At 39.3% G+C, this 20,883-nt stretch overlaps 3 protein-coding genes across 3 annotated transcripts in view; 2 read left to right on the forward strand and 1 right to left on the reverse strand.

Annotated features, from left to right (window-relative positions):
• Positions 1-2: 2 nt before the first annotated feature.
• LOC106959382 (cell surface glycoprotein CD200 receptor 2-like) lies at positions 3-2,850 on the reverse strand. The gene is made up of 6 exons (XM_015051943.1): positions 2,772-2,850; positions 1,572-1,913; positions 589-861; positions 390-474; positions 261-303; positions 3-92 (listed from the first exon to the last, which is right to left on the reverse strand). The coding sequence occupies exons 1-6, from the start codon at positions 2,848-2,850 to the stop codon at positions 39-41; spliced, it is 876 nt and encodes a 291-aa protein (XP_014907429.1). The 3' UTR covers positions 3-38.
• Positions 2,851-4,353: 1,503 nt separating this feature from the next.
• cfap91 (cilia and flagella associated protein 91) lies at positions 4,354-10,743 on the forward strand. The gene is made up of 17 exons (XM_015051944.1): positions 4,354-4,529; positions 4,615-4,691; positions 5,503-5,651; positions 5,743-5,805; positions 6,344-6,400; positions 6,518-6,687; positions 6,769-6,946; positions 8,016-8,173; positions 8,257-8,403; positions 8,489-8,613; positions 8,686-8,802; positions 9,294-9,365; positions 9,488-9,634; positions 9,714-9,935; positions 10,083-10,231; positions 10,312-10,403; positions 10,524-10,743. Exons 1-17 carry the CDS (start codon positions 4,442-4,444, stop codon positions 10,688-10,690), a joined length of 2,178 nt encoding a protein of 725 aa, XP_014907430.1. The 5' UTR covers positions 4,354-4,441; the 3' UTR covers positions 10,691-10,743.
• Positions 10,744-10,834: 91 nt separating this feature from the next.
• Positions 10,835-20,883, forward strand: part of nr1i2 (nuclear receptor subfamily 1, group I, member 2) — a 14,534-nt gene continuing 4,485 nt past the window's right edge. Inside the window, exons 1-6 of the mRNA XM_015051945.1 lie at positions 10,835-12,112; positions 13,461-13,657; positions 14,954-15,084; positions 16,240-16,409; positions 16,498-16,817; positions 18,736-18,881. Of these exons, the coding sequence (XP_014907431.1) occupies positions 13,467-13,657; positions 14,954-15,084; positions 16,240-16,409; positions 16,498-16,817; positions 18,736-18,881 (958 nt within the window). The 5' untranslated portion in view covers positions 10,835-12,112; positions 13,461-13,466. The remainder of the gene's footprint in view (positions 12,113-13,460; positions 13,658-14,953; positions 15,085-16,239; positions 16,410-16,497; positions 16,818-18,735; positions 18,882-20,883) is intronic.

Here is a 20,883-nt window from a genome sequence, read left to right on the forward strand (position 1 = left end):
GCAATCTGATGATTGTTCCAAGATTTTTAATAAAAATCCTAATAATTAGCATCATCAGTCTTTCTCCCATTTTGGTTGTTGTCCAGGTCCAGCTGACAAAAAAAAAGAAAGTAAGAAACACAAAGACAAAAATGAAAAATGAAAATATTATTCCAAAGGTCCTGGCTGAAGTTGGACAACATAAATTTCTGCTTGTTTTGTAAGGTAATTCATACCCTCAAATTAACTTTCATGTCTTGTTAAAGCAGAAAACAGCCTACCGCTCGTATTTTGGGTTGTGAAGTGTTATGAGGAGAACAGCGGCTGGTAGAGAAAGAAAGAGACCATAAATGAGAACACGTTTTATTTTAGATACTGGGTAAGGAAAGATAATTTAATAAATTGCTCACCATGTCTTTAGCGCTAAAAGAAAGACGCCTGCTAAAGTTAAGATGATCACCAAAGTGACACGCATCCACAATAGAGTCGAATTTTCTGTAGGAGACACAAAGAATAATTAACACTGACTATGTTAATGACAATGAAAGTTCTAACTAAGAAATACAGAAATGTAAGTAAACAGTTCACTTCAGTCTGCAATACTCTGACCTTCTCTGAGTTCCGGTACCAGAATTTTTTCCTGATCCCAGAAACGGTGCTGGACAATGCAGGTCAGTTCTTCTGGGCAGACGTCTTCCAGGAGCTCCAGATGACTCTCTACTGTTACAAATCCATCTGGGTCCAGCTGAGTTTTCACTGCAGGCTCTGAGCTGCCTCCATAACTCCAGCTTATGTTGGCAACTGGTGTTCCTCTTTCAGCTCTGCACAGTGCCACTATTTTGTTCCCCTTCCACTCCAACCAGGCAGATAAAACAGGAGGAACTGAACCAAGGAAGACAAAACCATAATTAAGTAAAACCTTACGCATCAGGTGACTAAGCCAAATTTTTTGGACTGTTCTTTCTGAGGTCAGTAAATCATGCAAATATTATTTTATTGCAGAAGATAAAAAGTCAACATTGTGTATCCACATGTTTTTGTCTGTGTTAACGTTCTTCAAGGTTCTTATCTTGAAAACTGATTTAACTAAAAAGGTAATTAACCCTTTCATGCATAGTGGTCACTACAGTGGACAGCTATCTACAAGCCATTTTCTTGTGCTTCTTGTGGATTTTTATGTTATAAATGCACACAGACCACTGAAGTGGACACTAATGCATCATAAAATAAACTATCAACTACTGGCCATCAGCTGCAAATGCAAGAAATTATTTTTGTTAAATCCAATATGGCCGACAGACAAAAAAGCATGCCAACCGACCCGGTCCCTCCTTCTACTGTAGACGACTCTTGCAGGTAAAAAGAATATTGTGACATCAGATACCCCCTAAAGAAGAATAGTACTGATGTATTTTTCAGATAACAACTTTGTATTTGGAGAAACTTACAATTGATCACCCAATTTTTAAAAACATTTTTCCTACTTTTTTATGCCTTAAGAAAATAAAAAAAATTGAAAAGAATCCTGACACAAAGGATCATAATTCATGCATGAAAGGGTTAAAAGTCACTTCTCACCCTAAATGACCTACCTGTCACAGCCACTTTGATGTTGTAGTTTTCATTTCCTCCATTGTAAGCCGACTCACACTGGTAGAGTCCAACATCGTCAGCTGAAAGGTTTGGGACGTGCAGATACAACTGACCGGTGGAAGTCTTTTGGATAGATTTTCCATCTTTGCAAGAGTCAATACCTGAGTTGTCATATACAAAGGAAATCTTACAGTTTTTGTTTTTCAAGTGAATCTCCCAGATTATAAATACGATGTCAGCCCTTGTCTTGTTAGTGCAGGTCAGGTTAATGTTGGTCCCAAGATTGAAAGCAACATCTCTGTTGACTGAGGCGGAAAAAATAGTGATTAAATGGTTAATTGCTTAATATTGCAATTTAAATTAATTTATTAAACATAAGTTACTCATGCATAAACAAACACACAAACCATTGTGCTGGGAGAAAGCAAAATAGCATAAAGAGAAGCCATGCATGCTCTGGCAAGAGCCATCAAGCTATCCACAGGAAGAATCCCATCATTGCTGGATAAAAGACATCAATTTGTCTTTACCAGCATTTCTGGGTCTCATGTCTGAATGTTGTGTTCATATAAAAATCACAATTCCCAGTTTTTCGCTGACACATTTTCCATTGTTAATAGATTTTTTTAAGCTTATCTTCTTGCAGTCACCTCACAACCTCAAAATTCAACTTTATATATGTGTGTGTGTGTGTGTGTGTGTGTGTGGTGTCTGATCATGTCTATTTCTTTAAGACCACAGTGTGAACCTCTATGGGCTATTTCCAGCATGACTTCTTGAACTTTGTCATGAGTTTATGGTTCTCCACTTGCCTCCACAGTCACAAGATCTCAGTACGACAAGATTCTTGACACAACAGCTCCATGTCTATTTAAATAAAAATTTATTAATTGATAACATTCCTAATGTTGAATAAAAGTGCAATGCATTCTCTCAACCCGGAAATGTAATGTGGAATATAAGATACAAAGAACACTGTGTGGACTGTGTCGTTGAATTTTTAAAAGAAATATAATAGCAGACTTTTTTCTATTATTATTATTTTTTATTTTACAAAATTATGAAATAATGAAGTTCTATAACTATGTCAGAATTAAATTCTCTTAGCTTCATCGGAGCGCAAATTCTGATTTCCTGAAATGTACCTGTTCAAGAACATGAAACATTAGTCACAAGTTTAAGGTGTCAACAATCCAAACCTGCATCTTGAGTCCATGCTTCAAACATGGAGATGACCACAGTATAAATCCATGTCCTGTACACCCTCTTTGTTCGCATTTTTGTGTAGCTTTGTCTTAGGTATGGCTGACAAACCTCAAAACTTTAAAGACAGTCTCTAAATGGCCACATAACACCAAGTTGCTTGCATTTCCTGAGCTTTGAAGCCACCGGGTGCACTCCCACACAGGATGACGTGTCACGGCTGAAGATGTGACCTTCCATTTTCCAGAATTATGCAAGAACACATTAGTCTAGCCAGTGTTGTAAAGTTTTTCTTCTTAAATTAATAATATAATAGATTTTTTTTTAAATAATTATTTTACATCAAAATTTGAAAACCTTTGTAAGAAGTTTTTGAGTCAGTAAGGCCCAGTGTATTAATCATTTATAGAAAAGGTTGAAAAAATCTATAAATGTAGATGAGGAAAAAATGAGTTAGTGTTTGCAACCCCAACATCTTTATAGTGGTTTTCTATACCATGTAAAGCAGAGTGTCAGACGTGGGTTTTTTTTTTTACTTTCCATCAAGTGAACTTGTTCTGAATTTACCAGATGGTAGACACTGCAAAGTCCACAAGTGTTAAAAAGATTTAAAATACTTTATATTTATATATTATAGTTTCTTTTGATGACACTTACAAGAATGTTACTTCTAAATTATGGATGTTTGTTCCCATCAGAACCAGTTGCACTTTCAGTTCAGTGAATTAATTGCCTTTATTCTAGAGTGCAAATAATGCCATACTTTGTAAGCCATGCAATATTAAGAGGATTAATAGTAAAATTTTATCCTAATCTATCTGGATGACTGGATTCAACTGAATTGTCTTTGCAAAGTGACTCAAGAGGTCATTTCTGAATCAGGATTATATCAATAAAACCCTGATTCACTGTTAAAGTAGGGTCACAGGCTTAGGGTCACAAATTAAAGACATGCTCTTCAACAGCAGGAACCCATATGCAAACAGCGATTCAGTCACCCCTTCATGGTTACTTTATTTATTTATTTATTTATTTATTTATTTATTTATTTATTTATTTAGTGTAGTAAATTTCTTAATCAGGGACCTGAGTCCGAATTTGTACTACAAACAAGCAAGGTGGTATGACAGTAAAAAAAATCCTTGAATCCTTGAACAAACATGCTGATTAGAAAAAGTTATTATAAAACACATGGTTAAAATATATGCTTCTTCATGTGTATTGGGTTTCTTTCTAATTATCATGAGGATAAATGTTATGTTATGTTATGTTATGTTATGTTATGTTATTTCGCTAAGTTATGTTGTAACATAACAATAAACAAGTTTTTTTTTCTGTCTGGTTTAATCCAAGTAATTTTTATTGTATATATATATATATATATATATATATATATATATATATATATATATATATATATATGCTCAATTCAAAAGGTTAGAAGCAGTACAACAAAAGAAGGGGATATTGTTGTTGAACTAAGCCAAATGAATCGGATCCCAGAAAATAAACGCATTTCCCATCAGAACACTGGGGACTCCTCCCCTTTCCTGAAGTTCAGTTTGTCGTCTCCATGGTTACAGCGCTGAACGTTTTCTACTCACGGGATATTTTAACATCGCTGCAAGCACAGGAACTGTGCTGAGGCAAATTTCGCACTGACAAAATGAGCTGTTCTGTCACCCAAACTATTAATGATACCAAAGATCAATTTAAAGCTGCTCTACCTGGGCGGCCTTCTGACGGCTCACATGGTGAGTAAATGTAGCGAGAAGAACGGTAACGTTTGATAGCACGCTGCAGTAAGCTGGTTAACAGTCATTGAACCTTTTGTGACAGATCCGGTTTGCACCGTGCCAACAGAGCCGGACCGCCACAGGCCCAGAGTTAGGGCTTATACGACAAAGGAACGATTTGTAAGTTGATACCACACACATGTATCAATTCAGATAACAACAGCTGCTACTGGAAGCAAATGGGTGGGTGTAGGACTGACTTCTATTATATTTTAGTTTATTTATTACCTTTATTAGTTATTTACAATCATGGAGACAGTTTTTAATATTGATTGGATTGGTGTCTGATACAATTTTTCAATGTGATGCTTTCTGAATCTTGTGCTGTAGACTAAATGACAGTAAAAGGCTTTTGACCTTTTTTTTTAAATCTAAATCTTGGAGACAATTTAGTATCCAAGATTTTGAGAAACATACAAAGCCATTCAATAAATTAGAATCTTGAAAATGTCATTTATTTCATTGACTCAAATCACTAAGTGAAACACAAACTTAATTGATTAATGTGTTGACAGCTATATTTTTTTAATAATGATGATCTTCTTACAGTTAATGGAAACACAACATTTAGAATTAGTGCAAAATAAAACATCTTACAGCATTGTGGATAGGTTTTCCTATGAAATAAACAAGGGAATGAGGAAATGAAACCAGCAGTGATCGATGAAAATCTAGGATCTTACTTACTTAGTGAATAAAAATTAAATTGCACAGAGAACACCCCACAAGAAATAGCTGAGAAAGTCGACGCAAATGAACAAACTAATAAGGCAAGACCTTAATGACAATAATAAATAGCCGTAAGTGATAAAAATACAAATGTAAGTGAAAATCAAAACACAACACCGGTGGTTAATGAGACCCTAATGTAACTGCTGGCTGGGATGTTTCAAAATGCAGATCCTGATATTTGTCTTTTTATCTCACTCAGAGAAAACTTAATGAGTTTAACAGTATGTTTCGCGGTGAGCCATTGCTCACCTTCAAAACGGAGCCAGCAGAGCCAAAGCCATCCCACTCTGATTTCCCCTGGCAAGCACAAGCTGAGCGGCGCAGAGAGACGCTGCAGCAGCTGGCTGGGTGAGTAAAGTCAGCAGTTTCGCTCTGAATTGCCACAGTTTAGCCATGCTTTTTCTGTGTCCTGGTTGATTCTGAGTTATCTCTTTGACAGGATTAAGCCAAATCCTCAAACTTTCCTTGTGACTGGAGCTGACTACTGGAAATACTATAAACGGTTTGGTTTGCAACCACACATTTTAATGTTTTGATTTATATACTTAACTTGCACTTAGACATAAAAAAAAAAAAAATGAAGACAGAAGCACTGATCTGACTTTTCCTCGCTGGTACTATCGTCCGTATTTCTTGAGGTCAGACCCACCAATTCCACTGCTAATGGATGCATATTTTGATCCATCACAATAACATATATAAGGAAAAACAATTGTGGTGGTTTTCTTGATAGATGGGACTTAGATTTGAGTCCAGTGAAAAATGAAGTTTATATAATTACCTCAGCATGCCAGTTTAAGCATCAGTCTTTACATCAATCATCTCTATCCGATTCCTACAAAACTCTAAAAACAAAAAAAAAGTGCATCACAGTTCTTGCTTTTGGCTGATGTGGTTATAGGTCTTAGTTTTAATTTAGTCAATGTTTAGTTGCTAATTTGCCAGTCATAGATTAAGGATGGTTGATTTCAGTTTCTGACAGTGAATGCTTCTGTAAACACTGATATGACGTATAATCATATTTGTTTTCTCTCATTTAGGCCTTTGATTCCATTTGAACAAAAGTTCCCAACAGATGTTGTCTTTGAATTTGCAGAGTAAGTTGCCCAAGTTGCTCGAGTTAGATTTCTTTTTTTTTTGTTCCATCTGTGTCAGTGGCTTGTTTTTGTTTTAGCAGTAAGCATGCTCTCTTTTTTATTGAAAAATCACTGCAGGGAAGATTTTACAATCACTGCTAAGGAGCAACTGCCCGCTAATCGCTCTCTGGGGGTTCAGACGGACTTCAGAGAAAGCGAAACCCAGACTGACCCATTCAGTCCTGAGTATGTGGTGCAGCGTGGGATGACGCCCACAGAGCTCCTGCAACTGGCAACATTGACTTGGGGTATTAGATCAACTAACACCCTCCTAACGCCGCAGGTTTTCATGCTCAGAGCCGCACAATCAGCTTACCTCTGCCTCGTAGGTCATGGCTTGCCAGCAGGCCTTGCTGAGGTGGAAATGATAGAGCGAGCGCGTGAAAAGCGAATTTGGGAGACCACCCTGCCTCCTCGCCAGGACCTGAGCCAGATCGACAAGAGGAGGCGCATGATGGAGGAAATGGAAGCCAAGGAGTGGGCTTTCAGGGAAAGCGAGATCGAGAAGTGAGTTGCTGTTTTCTTAAAATGTGTTTTCGTTTTTTTTCACCTGGCAATATGAACAGTAACCAGAAGATCCAACGTGAGGCGTTATTTTGTTTCTCTTTTTTTAATTAAAAAAAATCTGTATTTCAAAAAATATATATTAAAACCTACAAACTGATGTGTCCCTGAAAGATAGATGGAAATGTTTCATAGGCAGTTTCTGCTAAACAGTGATGTCAGAAAGAGTGTACACCCTATGACCAGTTTGTGTAGTTATGTAGTCCTGACAAAAACGCAACAAACTTCTCATCTGTTGTTATCCGTAGTACAAACATGAAGCCAAAATGGGAAAAACTACACTCCATGATTTAATAGCATTTTAGAATCACCAAATGGCTTTAAGTGGTTTCTAATTATAAATAATCTTTCTCATTGTGGAATAATGAATTCCAGAAATGTTCAGACCATATGCCCCTTTCCAGATAGTCAGAGTTACTTCTCGGAACATATTGCTGATGTCTTTCTGTCTTGGCGATGTGTTAGCACACACCTGTGCTAACACACAGGTGTGTTAACACACAGGTGTGCTAACCTGTGTGTTCCTCACGATCTAAGGGTCAAACCTGCCTTCAGAGAGGTGGCCACGCAGAGAATGATCAGTTCATGAAATGCGGTCAATTAGCACCACCTGGCTGCTACTTCCACTCAAATATGAAAGTAGAAAATGTGTACTTCATTATTATTATTATTATTATTATTATTATTATTATTATTATTATTATTATTATGTACGTATGTTATACCATCTTGCCATTATTTTTTTGTGGAATTTGTTGTGTTTTGTTTCTTGAGCCTGCATTTCAGAACTAGATCTGTTTAGGTTCTCATGCAGAAAAGTCTGAGTTTGAAAGAGGATGTACTTTCTTTTTCTATGAAAAGTTTAGTTATTTGAAGTGACTTTCCCAACTCAGGGTTCTTTCGGGCTTGTTTTTGATGCTCTCTAGTTTTCAGAAATAAAAAAAAAAAAAGCTCCCTAATCTCTTTGTGTTTCATGTAAAACCAAACCCAGAGTTATTTCTTTGCTGAGCAGAGTGCAGGAGACGCGCCTTGCTGTGCTGGAGGAGCTGCTGAGGCAGAGAGATGAAGCTCAAAAGGATGTTGCATATGACCGACTAACCCAATTGTACGCTAAGCACCTGAAGGACAGGGAGCTCGAGCTCAAGAAGAACCACCACAAATACATGAGATGTAAGACATCCCATAGTGTTGATGAGATCTACACTTTAATGAAGGCTTTTCCTCATTCTTCACACTCACTCTTATGTCTGCAGCTCTTAGAAAACTGGAAAAAAAGAGGAAGAATGTGGAGGGAAAACTGCAGCGACAGGACATCGTTGCTGATTTTCAGACTCACAATGACAAGTTCCCTTATGGCAACATGAAAATGTTCAACAGTGACTACATAAACACATATGAAGGTCTGATTAAGAATCTTAGCAAATTGCTACTGCAGACCCACAGAGCTGGTATATTGTTACAGTCTCTGCATTTGATCATACACAGGCTTACAAGAGCTAGAGACAGGACTAAAGACATCACTGAAACAAGTGACGATACAATGGAGAGACATTAAGAGCAGAAAGAAGTCTCCCGCACAAATAGCAGTGGAGCTACTGGAGGATTACAAGGTAAAAGTAAAGCTTAGCGAGCGCATCATCTAGCATCTGCTTCCATACTCATTACAAACTGTGGTTAAACAGGCCGTCAGGGACGAGGAGGGCAGGGAGATTACAGTGAAGGACCACCGTTTTCCGTTTCGAAAAGAGAAGCCACTTCCTACTCCTCCTCCCACTCCAGCAGTGGAAGTCCCCTCAGAGGTCAGTTAATCACTGTTTGTAATCACTTTTTTTTTTTTTTTTTACTTGTCAATTAAGAAATTGCAAAAGTCTTTCAAACATCTTCAACATTCGTTTGGTTGCAACCACAAACTTTAATGTTTGTCATTGGGGTTTTGTGTGAGAGACCAACAACAAGTGCTGCCAAACTGGGAGTGGAAGTAAAACAATTTGTGACTTTTTTTATTTTTTTTAATTCGAGTGTGCATATTGGTTCATGCCCTTTTATTCTGGTGCTCCTACATTAGTAAGTCCAGTCTAACCAAGTGCTTTCAAAAGTCACCCAGTTGTTAAAAAAACAAAACCTTGACCAATAGCTTCATTAAACCGTACAGGGGAAAACAGCAAACGTTTGGAAGAAGATGATCAGTTAGATGAGACAAAAATTTAGCTTTCTCACCTACGTACATGAGACACAAGTAAAACTGTATTAGAAATTGTACTTGTGAACTGACTCGTCATTCTTCATCAAGGAGGATGAGAACACAGAGATTGCCGTCATCTTTTTGCAGAAGCTACTCAGGGGAAGAAGCATCCAGTTTGAGGTCGGTATGAGCTGGCATCATGGCTCGTGATTTTTTCAAAGTTCCTCTAGAAACATTTGCATGTGTCTTAATACACAAAGCATGCAACGCATCCATCTTCTTCAATTTGTGACATCATCTAGATCTTCAAGGGCAAAGAAAACCAGCTGGAGCTCATCAGGGAACTTAGGAAAGTTCACGCTCTGCAGGCTAGGGAGCAGAACCTGCAGAAAGCAGAAAAAGACCGCATACTGGCGCTGAAGAAACTCAGAGATCAGCAGATGGAGCAGGTGAAGCTCATTGCAACCGGTCACAAGCGAGAACAAGCTCAACAATGATCCTGTCACACCGGGTCTTTCTCCTCCGTAGGCCGCGACGAGGGAAGCGCGTCAGGCCGCGGTGATCGGTGTGGACCTCGCCCAGGTGTTCTTCATCTTGTCCCAGGAGCTGATTCACCTGCAGGAGGAGCGCAGGATCCACGCTTTCATGCTCCTGGCAGAGAGAGAGCGCCGTCGAAGGGAGGCGGAGGAGAGCGGGAGGCGTCAGGTGGAGGAGCGCAGGCGACAAGAACGAGATGAGATCTTCAGAGAAGTGAGTACCGTCTTGTGTGACCTTATAAGAAAAGACACTATGCTGAGGTCTTGTTTAGTTGTTTCCATCTGAAATATGTAATAAAACAACGTTGAACATCTCTACAGCTTTATATTCACCTAACACATGCAAACTTTGATGCGTCAGATTGTGCAGGTGCACCAGGAAAGTGTGGATATGTATTTAGAGGACATGATTTTGAGAAATGTGGATTATTTGGCCGAACAGCAAGCCAGAGATGAGATCCACAAGAAGGCACAGCAGCTCAATGAAATTGCTTACGCCATGGAGGAAAGGTAAACCATGACTTAAGTTCAAACTTTTTATTCAGAAATTATAACCAAAAACTAATAAAACGTGTATATATTTTCTGTAGCATGGACAAATGTCAGCCAGAGGAGATTGTGTCAGAGCTGGTGTACAGCTTCCTTATCCCCGAGATTGAGAAGATGAGAGTCAGGCGAAGAGGTTTGTGTTCACATATTTGGATGGTAGGAATAATTAAAAAAAGAAACTGATGTGAAAATGTCAGGTAACTTATTTTTTTTTTTCTTCCTTGTTTGCTGAACATTCACGTTGTTCTTCAAGTTCAATTGAAGCAGCTGAGACACTTGGAGGCAGCTCGGAGGATCATTCATGGGTTTGAAGTCCCCACGGAGATCCATTCACCCGAAACTCCACAGGAGAGCGCCGCTGATGCAAGCACGTCCGGGCCGGCTGAGGAAGAGATGACGAGCCAAGAGAGCCAAGAGTAGCAGAGGAAACAAGCACAGCAGTCACAAAGAAAGGAGTAAAGGTTCAAATTTAACTTGTGGAGATTTAATATCTGATGCTAAACTTATTTTCAAGGTTTGTCTGTCAGTCTATTAGAACTCATTCTAGATTTTTTGGGGAAAATGAGTCACGTAGAGAATCATTTGATCTAGAGTGATCAATATGGAGCACGAACTTAATGCTTACTTTAATGAAAACATTATTTTCAGCCCAAGTTTTGACGGAAACCTTGACTAAAACCTGATGGAAAATACAGGTTTGAAGTTTTTGTGTGTTTGTCCACCTTAGGAATTAGTAGCATGTTGGAAATTAATATTTGTTTGAGTCTGTACTACTGAGTGAAACTTGGATTTCATTTTTGTTGTTTGTATCTTTCAAATGTTCCCTCCTACAGAAATCTAGTAATCTTAGGAACAATTTCCCTTTTCTGGGTTTAAGCACCATGTGATTTGTACAAATCATATTTTAAGCCATTTTAAGTTCAGGTCCAAATAATGATTTATGTTAAACTTACTGTAACTACAGATTATTCTGACAATACATTCGATACTGGAGAACCACCACCACCAGATAAATGACATTGATTGAAGTGGCCACTTATGTAAAAAGACAATGCACCCGAAATCTTTTGTTTGCTGCAGATAAAGCTTTTGTGCGACTCATTGATGGGAGCTCTGATAGCTTCTTTTTAAAAAAGTAGTTGCCATGTGGTTATTGGGTAACGACAGATTTATGTAATGTAACTGAATCAGCTGTGAAAAATAGCGCTCAATGTCTGCGGTGCAATAAGTAAACAGAGAACTGAGGATTTCATCAGTTTCCCGGATATGGTTGATCAGGCCACCTTCCAGGTGTGTGTGAACATGTACAGATATTCTCCCCCAGGTTTTCAAAGCATCTCCTCTTTTCTGCCATCATCCACATCATCAGTATGTTCTGGCCTTCATTACATCAGTCTGAGACTTCATAATGTAGCACTAATTAAACATTGGATTATTGTGGATTAAGTTATTCTAGATTATTCTGGTCTTGGACTAAACCCGACCTTTGTGTAGTAATTGTGTGTCTACAATCTGGAGTTTGGGATTTTAGCCACTAGAGGGCAGAATGTTTTCAGTCTGAGCTCAAAGTGGAAGAGAGTGGGTACCGAGGTAACAGCTGTAATCGGTGTGGGCGGAGTTAGACCTGTAACTCCGCCCTCCTGAGAAACACTTGTAGGAACCAGCCCCGAACAAAATCTGCCAATCTGCAAGGCGAGCAACAGGTCCGACCAGCCGGGATAAACAAGCAGTGGCTCTCACCTGTGGTGCGCCCAGGGAAAAAATCCTGAAGTCCTGCGTGGATCAGCCGCGGCGAGGCGAGGGTGTCAAGACCGCAACAAGGCTGGACATCTGGAAATTCAGGTGAGAAACATGATTGACCCCGACTGTCTGTTTGATTAAAGATCGACCTTTAACCAGGTGAGGGAAATCAGGGTTCACCTCGACATGAACGTCACACACATACACACACACACACACACGCACAATTGTATCGTTATTAAAGTCGAGGTGTTGAACAAATATGAAGCGTTTTGAAGCAACAGTGTGCTTCTGAATCAGTACTTTTACCCAAAACTGAGCATAGCAGCGCTCGTTTGGGTTGGTTATTAACGAATCATAACATGACAGCGAAATGTGTAAAGTGGGACTGCAAGACGCGGGTCCAGAGTTGGCGGCTGTTATGGCTTCTTTGGTGAGGAGGTATTAAAAAAAAAAAAATAACAAGGGGGTGGAGAAGAGAAGAGATCTTTATCTTATGCAGGCTTTTGAAACGACTCACAACATTGTCGTTTCAGTGGGATTACAGACTGGAAACTGTGAAGCAGTTTCACGTGGTGAGAGTGCTCACACTGAGAGCACTGCGTTGGTGAATAAAAGATTCAGAATAAAAGACAATCATCTTAAGTGCTGCACTTCGAGCTATTGCTCATGCATTGTTCTATTTAAAGCCAGTCGCAGGTAGTTTTGCTTATCAGATCGGCTGTTAATTTTAATTGGCAACAGTGATTATTTCAGTTCAAAACAATAAGACAAAACGTAACAGAAATATGACAAATGAAAACCAAAATAGCTGATTGCAAGACGTCTTCTACAGCAATTAGCTTTACAAATATCTTATTTCGGGAAATGAAATCCAAACTCAATAAAATTAGAGAGTGCAAAACAAACAACAACGTCTCTTTCTTTAAATTAAGCTATTTGGCTACACATTACTTTTATTCTGGGTATCTTTAATAACTGTATAATAGTATTTCTTACATGTTGTACATTTTTGCTTGCTCTAAAGACTCTTATTTTTATTTGTATGGATGTTCATGTTCCAACTTAATTGTTTCCCCCCTAATTTGCTACTGGTACATCTAAATTTCCACACCATGGGAAAACTGGACTTCTTATTTGTTTTTCTCCCTTAAACCGTTGGACTACAATTCTGTTATCAGAAACTCTTAGAGTAAATAAAATGTAACTATTTCTTAATTTACTAAAAGCCTCCAGGCACACCTCACATTTTGTTCAAATCTGCACAGATGGATAAAACCTACATCGCCTGGAAGTGGAGAGGACTCCTTATGTCTCTTTGAGAGACATAAGAAGATTTTTTTTTTTTTTATTATTATTGCTCGTGGTCTTTGTGTTTTATGTCAACATATAAAATGTAAATATACATATTAAAAAAAAACAAGAATAAAAGATAGATTTTTCTTTTCAGCCGAGAATGAGCAGAGAGGCTGCTGATATCCAATTTGTCTATGAAGCTCTCAACAAGCCACACGAGGAGAGCGAGGAGGAGGAAGAGGATGAGGTGACAGAAGACGAGGAGCCCAAAGCCTGCGGCGTGTGCGGCGATCTGGCGAAGGGTTACCACTTCAACGCTCTGACATGTGAAGGCTGTAAAGGCTTCTTTAGGTAAATTGTAGCTCACATCTTCCTGTTGTGACATTATCTGTGGAAATGATTCTAATGACACATTTTCCTCCTCACAGTCCAGCTTCTGGTAATGAAATGCTGCACTTGGACACACTTTTAACATTGCAATACGATGATTCTCGGTGCAGCAGCTGCCACTGTTGCCTTGCAGCAAGAAGGTTTTGGGTTCTAGTCCTGATCAGTGGGCTTTCATATTGAATTAACATGTTTCCTCATCCACGGGTTATTTTGAGGTGTTCCAGCTTCACCCCTCCATCCAAACACATGCATCTGAGGGTTAGGTGCCTTCAAGTGTGTGCGTGATTGTCATTGAACCTGCTGAGCTATTGATGGTGTACCCCTTCTTTTGAGAAAACAATCTTGCCCTAATAAAGGCTTAAAAGGTTTTCCTCTGTACAACTCCTACCATTCTTGAGTTGCGATGCGAATCCTGCACAGAATCATCCACAATCGGCCCCTGCGTTGCATTTCTGGCTCCTTCAGGTTGAAGCTCAAAAGCGCCAGAGTTCAGAAATCAGACAAAATCAGCCGTGGAGTCGGGTCTTTAAGGGCATTGTTCAGAAACAGGTGGGCCATCCACATGACTGCTGACCCCTCTTAATGCATCCTAGCTACAACTCATGCATTTTTGTATAGGCTGCTGTGATTGTTTTTCCTTTGGTGGACGGACCTTCCAAGTCCCTTCAGGGACGGTTGTTTTTCTTTTAGATTTTCCTCGATTGATGTCTCTTGTGCTACAGAAAGACGCTGCTCCTTAGCAGAAATTTGCTGCTTTTGTTTCGCCTTTGTGGAATGAACTACTTTAAGGTACATCAGTGTGCTTCTCCATGTGTAGTTGCAGTAACTTCAAAAGATAGGGAGACTGAAAGCTGTTGCTGCTGCCAGCTTTCAAAACGCCCTGAAGAAGTTTTATTTGTTAGTAGGAATTATAGATTTCCAAAGCAATCATCAAAACTCTGGCACTTTAAAAGTCTATTTTAGTGAGTAAAATAAAATGAAGCATGTTTTTTTTATTATTGTTTTATCTCTGTAGATGTGTGGCAGCCACCTGGCTCAGGGATGCCTCACAGTGGGGTGTGTTATTAACGTAATACCGTCTTTTGCTTTTCTATATGACTTTTGAGATGACCAGTGTAACTATGATGGAACAGTCCAGTTTGTGGAAGTAATTTAGACTTATTTTCTCCCTCGGAGTCAAAGATTATTGTTCATGATGCTCTCTCATTATGTTGGAAGGCTGTTTCTAATTTGTAATTTTCTTAAAAATCAATTTAGACGTGCTATAAAGAGGTCGACGCAGCTCCGATGTCCGTTCCTGAATAAATGCATCATCACCAAAAACAACCGCCGCTCATGTCAGGCCTGCCGCTTCAGAAAATGCCAGGCCATCGGGATGCGGAAAGACAGTGAGTAACATCCGATTATAATATTTCCATTGGTTGGTTAACACTTTCTTTTAAACATTTTCTTTGTTTTTAAGTAAGAATACACTCATGGTAAAAAGGATGTCAAAACTCTCTCTGGCACATCTTGGCCTTTAGATATCAAGACATTATATCTTGAACACGATTTTGTCTTCATAAGGATGTAAAATTATTTAAATCTAACATTAAGCATACAAAACCACAACAGATTCTTACAGTCGTGGTTTAATAAATCAAAAACTAAAATTGCAATGCTGTGAGGAAAGTATAAGTACACACGTTGTTCTCTCACATCATTTTAGAGGAACTTTGTGCCACCCTCCTTCACCACATCATGCCCAACTGCGACTTTCAATCTGGTTGAAGTCTGGACTTTGACTAGGCCAGTGCAGGACCTCTGTTTGTTTCGTTTTCAGCCATTTTCTTTGAGATTTGCAGCTGTTTGTTCTCTTTGTTTGTTCAGGTCCAGCTGTAACTTGAACAGGACTGATGCCGTTACAGTTGACTCAAAAACTCTGGTGTGAGGAAGAGAATATTGGCAGCAAAATGAGTCCAAATTATCATGTCTTCACCACTAGGATTGGTCATTTCTTTGAGGTTTCTGTGCCAACACTGTGTTTGATCGCTGTGCCTGATAGCAAAAAGAAAATCCACCTTGACTCACATGACCTCTGTCCTTCCAAACAAAACAAACTATTCAGATTTTTTTCTATCCCATTATTGCCTTTAAACGTTTTGGATTTATTTTTTTGCAATTTATGTGGACCCAACATTAATTATCTCTCTCACTATTGATTAATGGACTTCCGATTGTCTGGAAGTGACTCTACAACCCTTTCTAGGTTCATAGACCATAGTAATAATTCCATTTTATGGTCATTGCTGATGGTTTTCCTTCTTGGTGTGAGGCTAACACACATCTTCAGACCTGGTGCTTTTAATTAGTCCAACACACGCTGATTTATAGAAACAAATTAACGAAAGTAAAAGGCTTCAGTACTAAATACATTCCTTTTCTTTGAAGGTCATGTTTTCACCTGTCTTGACTTGCGTTTGACATTTCACTGGGATTTGTAAATCAAAGTACAGGTTGAACATTTCTGCTACTGTTTCTTCGCTTCGTGTGCGGATGTGCAGTGGTCATGTCGGATCAAGCGGTCTTGGAGCGAAGAATCAGAATAAAGAAGAAAAAGATGTGCGACACGTCCGCAGAGCTGTCGACCCAACAGGAACAGGTGGTTGAGGAGCTGCTCTCTGGCCTCCGCAGCACATTTGATTCGTCGTTTTCACGCTTCACCGGCTTTAGGGTGCGTGACTTGGCACGTGCGCTTAATAATGGGCATTTTTCTCGCTGTTGTTTGAGTTATTATTATTATTTTATTTTTTTTTTACCAGCCCATGGACAGAGATGTGTTGACGGGGAACCAGCCGTCCAGACTGCGGACCAGCAGCCTGACGAAGAGCTGGTGTACGGCTGAAGAACATGGAGATGATCCTTCAACGTCCCCTTACCCCTGCTCCCTTTCCGCCGCCTCCTCCCAGTCTCTCTCTTCCTCTTCCGCCCGCTCTTTCCTCTCCGGTTGCTCTGAAAAAGAAGAGGACAACGTCGGAGACGAAAGCAGCAGCGTTTACACTAACCTCCCGCATCTGGCCGACCTCACGACCTACATGATCCAGGACATCATCCGCTTTTCCAAAAGCCTTCAGGACTTCCGGTAGAGATAAACGAGCTTCCCAGAACGGTTTTCCAACACCTTGAGTCTGAAATTATCAAGAAACTTTGATGTATTGAAAAACAGTTTGAAAATATCTTATTTGATAGCTGCAGCACACGACAAATAACCGCTGTGTATTTCCCTGCCAAGTATGAGATTTCTGCTGATTCGCCGACTTTCCATGTAGTTCTGTGATGTTTAATGCTCTACACTTGTTTCAGTAGTTGTGGATTTTAGTACCGCTAGTTATTCTTAAAGCCTAAAAGGAGTTGCTTGTTTTTCCGCTTTTGCTCATAAGAAAGCCGAAGTGGTGTTTCCCCTTGTTGAAACATATAAATGCAGATGTCAGAGTTGACACCTATTCAAATAACACAGGAAAGACAAGAGAAAGTTAGATTCTGAATACTCGTGAGGAGAACAGTCGGAGATGTGCTTTCAGTTACAAATCTCCTACCGCTCTGAAGCACATTTGCCTGCCCCTCTCTTTTTATTGTCTTTAGGATCCCTAATCACAGAGAGCGCTGTAACTCTAAAGGGAGGGGGAAAGACACTTCATCACACAGTCACAGCGCCAAGATTATCACTAACTAACAACACAATCCATCTAACACTAGCTTATCCAGTTCCTGACCCAGGATCAAACAGGACAAGTTGTACATCTTCACGGCGATGGTTTTATAGCTATCTAAGAGGTCAAAGCAGGGCGTTCTGTGAAGAGCTGATGTCACATCTCTTCTTCAGAGAGGCCCTCTGAGAAAGCAAGCCAGAGTGATTAACAATACAGACATATTTCTTAAAAGATATGACTAAACCAAATAAGAGTACATAAACTAAGAACATATAAAACAGTATAACAAATAGTTGATAATAATACAATTTACCTAACAGCAGATTTTAGCCAAAAGTAAACAGAAATGATCCCCTTATTGTTGAAGATGAATGTTTACCTTTTTATAGTCTGAAGCACATGTGACCTCACTGATCATTGTGGCTGTCTGAGGGCTCAAAAGTCATGATCATCCTTCCGTGGTTTCTGTTTCTGTTTACACGCAGGCATTTCATATGATTGCCTAAACTTTCTCCGCAACATTCTTCTCTATAGATTGAACAGAGAGCCGAGGGCTTCGGTTGCAGGGTTTCCACCTGATTCTGAATTGCATTTACGTCTAGACTTTAGTTAGGACGTTCTAACGCATGAATCCAACCATTAAATTGTGCATCCGACTGGGTATTTGGGATTGTTGTCCTGCTGGGTCCACCTTCAGTCCAAGAAGTCTGACAAGAAGTTTGATTTAGCTCCATTTTTCTCCACCATCAACTTTGACCTATTTGCTTGACTCAGCTGCAGCAATGTTTCCCCCCCCTGCACCCCCACGCTGCCACCATGATGTTCCCACCACAAAGTTTCATGTGAAAGATGGTATATTAAGGTCGATGTGCTAGTTTTCTGCCACCTTCATGGGCTTATCTTCATACTACAAAGTTTCCATGTAGGTCAAAAATATGTATTTTGTTCTTATCAGAGAACCTTCTTGCATACGTTTGCGGTGTCCCTCAAGGTTTTGAGGCAAACTCTAAATGAGACTTATTGTTCTTTCTACCACTGAACAGTCGTGTCCCGGTAGGTTCACTCTGATTTTCAGATGATTGATTGAACAGAGAAAGTGGAAATGGTTGGAACTTTCTTTAAAAAAAAAAGATTAACATTTGAAAAGATATAAAGTCTTCTCTATAAAAGTCCAATAAATTATAGTGAGACGTCTGATTGCAATGGAACAAAATCTAGAAGAAAAAAATAATCCAAGCGTGCAAATATGTGTGCAAGACGAGACTTTAATTTTGACCCAAAGTTTCTGTTCCCGCTACGTCTCATAGAGCATTTGTGACAACTGAGGTTTGTGTTTCATCTCTCCTGCAGGTCACTAAGCATTGAGGACCAGATAGCTCTACTGAAGGGAGCCACGTTTGAAATAATGCAGATTCGCTTCAACATGGTGTTCAACACTACGACGAGCAACTGGGAATGCGGCTGCATTACGTACTGCATACACGACGCGTTGCGAGGTGGGGTGAAGCGCTGTTTTAATGTGCTGTAGTTGTTTCCAAACACCTCGGTTGCGAATATTTCCTGAATTTCTTCCTCTTATTTGGCAGTATGCGACGTCTGCTGTTAAGATGGGTAGTCAGGCTGGCTTCCAGATGATGCCGTCTACCTGCTGCAGCAAACGTGACTAGAATGAGTAATAATTTAAGCAAAGTAGCAAAGCATACAAAGAGTTTGATGCTAACTGGAAAAAAAGTAGCTCCCCAAAACAAAACATTTTAGGAATCCACACTGTTCAAGTAACCAAACCAGTTCAAGACATGTCAAAAGCTTCTGATTTTACAGAGGCGGCAGGCATGACACAACATTTTACTTAATTACTCTTTGTGTCGAGTGAATGAGTCACCCAGAATATTTTTTATTTTTTTTTGATCAGATAAGAGTACAACTGGGGGAAATCTGTGTGGTGGTTGTGCTAGTTTTTTTCTTGCCTTTCAGCACTTTGGCATTGCACACAAAACCTGCAAAATGCTTGTGTGCTCATTAGTATCCTGCACGGTCTGCGTGGTGACAGACATGTGTGCACATGCTCTGTCTGCTACTTGGTCTCTAGATTGTGGAATATCCCGACACCTGGAGAGGGAAGCTTTGGTAGAATGCAGTCAAACTGGACCGGTTGCTTTAAGTTTCGTGCCAAATGGAGGTCATACTCACATCTGTTTTGTACGCAAACGGTCTTACAGCAGATGGTTGATCGATATTCTCTGCTTTCTGGAGTCAAGAAAGAATTAGGGGGGCCGGGAGGGAGGGATCCTTTTCAGTTTGGACCCTGTATAAATAAGCAGGTTTAGACAACAACTGGATGACTGAACAGGTCGAACCGGCCTGAGCAGCTATTCTGCGGGTTTTTGAAGGAACAAGAACACCTGAATTTAAAGATTCAGGTTGATTAATTTAGGCCAGTGGTCTCAAACTCCGGTCATCGAAGGCCAGGAGTCGCGCAACTTTTAAATGCGTCCCTTGTTCTACACGCTTGAATTAAATGGTGAAACTGCTTCACTAACATGCAGTTAAGCACGACACAGAGCTCTGCTAATGAACTGATAATGCAGCCAGGTGTGCAGACGCAGAGAGAATCCTCAATGTTGCATTTACTGGGAATTTGTTGATTTGTACTAATATGTTATACGAGTTACTGTCCAAGACTCTTGTTTTGCAAAACTGAAAATCTAAAATTAAATTAAAAAAATATGTTGCAGAAATGTACATTAATTTTAAGGCATTTTATAGGTGCTGATATGTGAATTTACCAAGTTGCATTGGTGCATTGGTTTCTGCTGCATATTGAAGACAAATGGTAAAACACACTTTTTTTTTTCTTTTTTCCATTAGACGTTACCTTCACTGCTTGTGGTTATGTCTAATCACTGTGACATTTTTGGGATGAGCTTTAAGTAACTATCAACTATCAAGAAAATATCTCTTTAATGTGCCCATCGCTCTGTTTGAATAACAGGAAATGATAAAACCGACGCCACAAAGTACTTCTTTCACTTAAATAAAAGCACTTGTATGCACGTTGAAACTTTCCAATTTGTCTTCCTTTGGTAACTTCTGCTGAATAAATTCAAATATTTTAGAAACGTTAAAACTGCAAGATAAATCATTTAAAAATCTCTCCTGATGAACCTCAGAGAAATGTTCACATCTTGAGTTTTTCTAGATTTTGTCATGCTAAAACCAGATCTCTTTGGCTGGATGTAATGGTTCAAATGTGAAGGCGTCCAACATGTTTTACTTCTTTTCCTGGTTCAACTCACCTGAATCAAACGACAATCTCTGCTAAACATTATGGCATGTTTGGGAGGTATTTTGATTTTAAATCGCCTGTGCAACACAGTCTAAAAAACAGAAGAAAACAATATCTTTAAAAAAAAAAGCTTTCCTAAAGAGGTTTAAAGTAAAAAAAAAAAAAAAAAAAAAAAAATTTTAAAAAGCCTTCATTTCTTTCTTGGGGACATT

The sequence above is a fragment of the Poecilia latipinna genome, unplaced genomic scaffold, assembly GCF_001443285.1.
Source record: "Poecilia latipinna isolate Pla-1442-1.1 unplaced genomic scaffold, P_latipinna-1.0 Scaffold1075, whole genome shotgun sequence".
Classification (NCBI taxonomy): domain Eukaryota; kingdom Metazoa; phylum Chordata; class Actinopteri; order Cyprinodontiformes; family Poeciliidae; genus Poecilia; species Poecilia latipinna.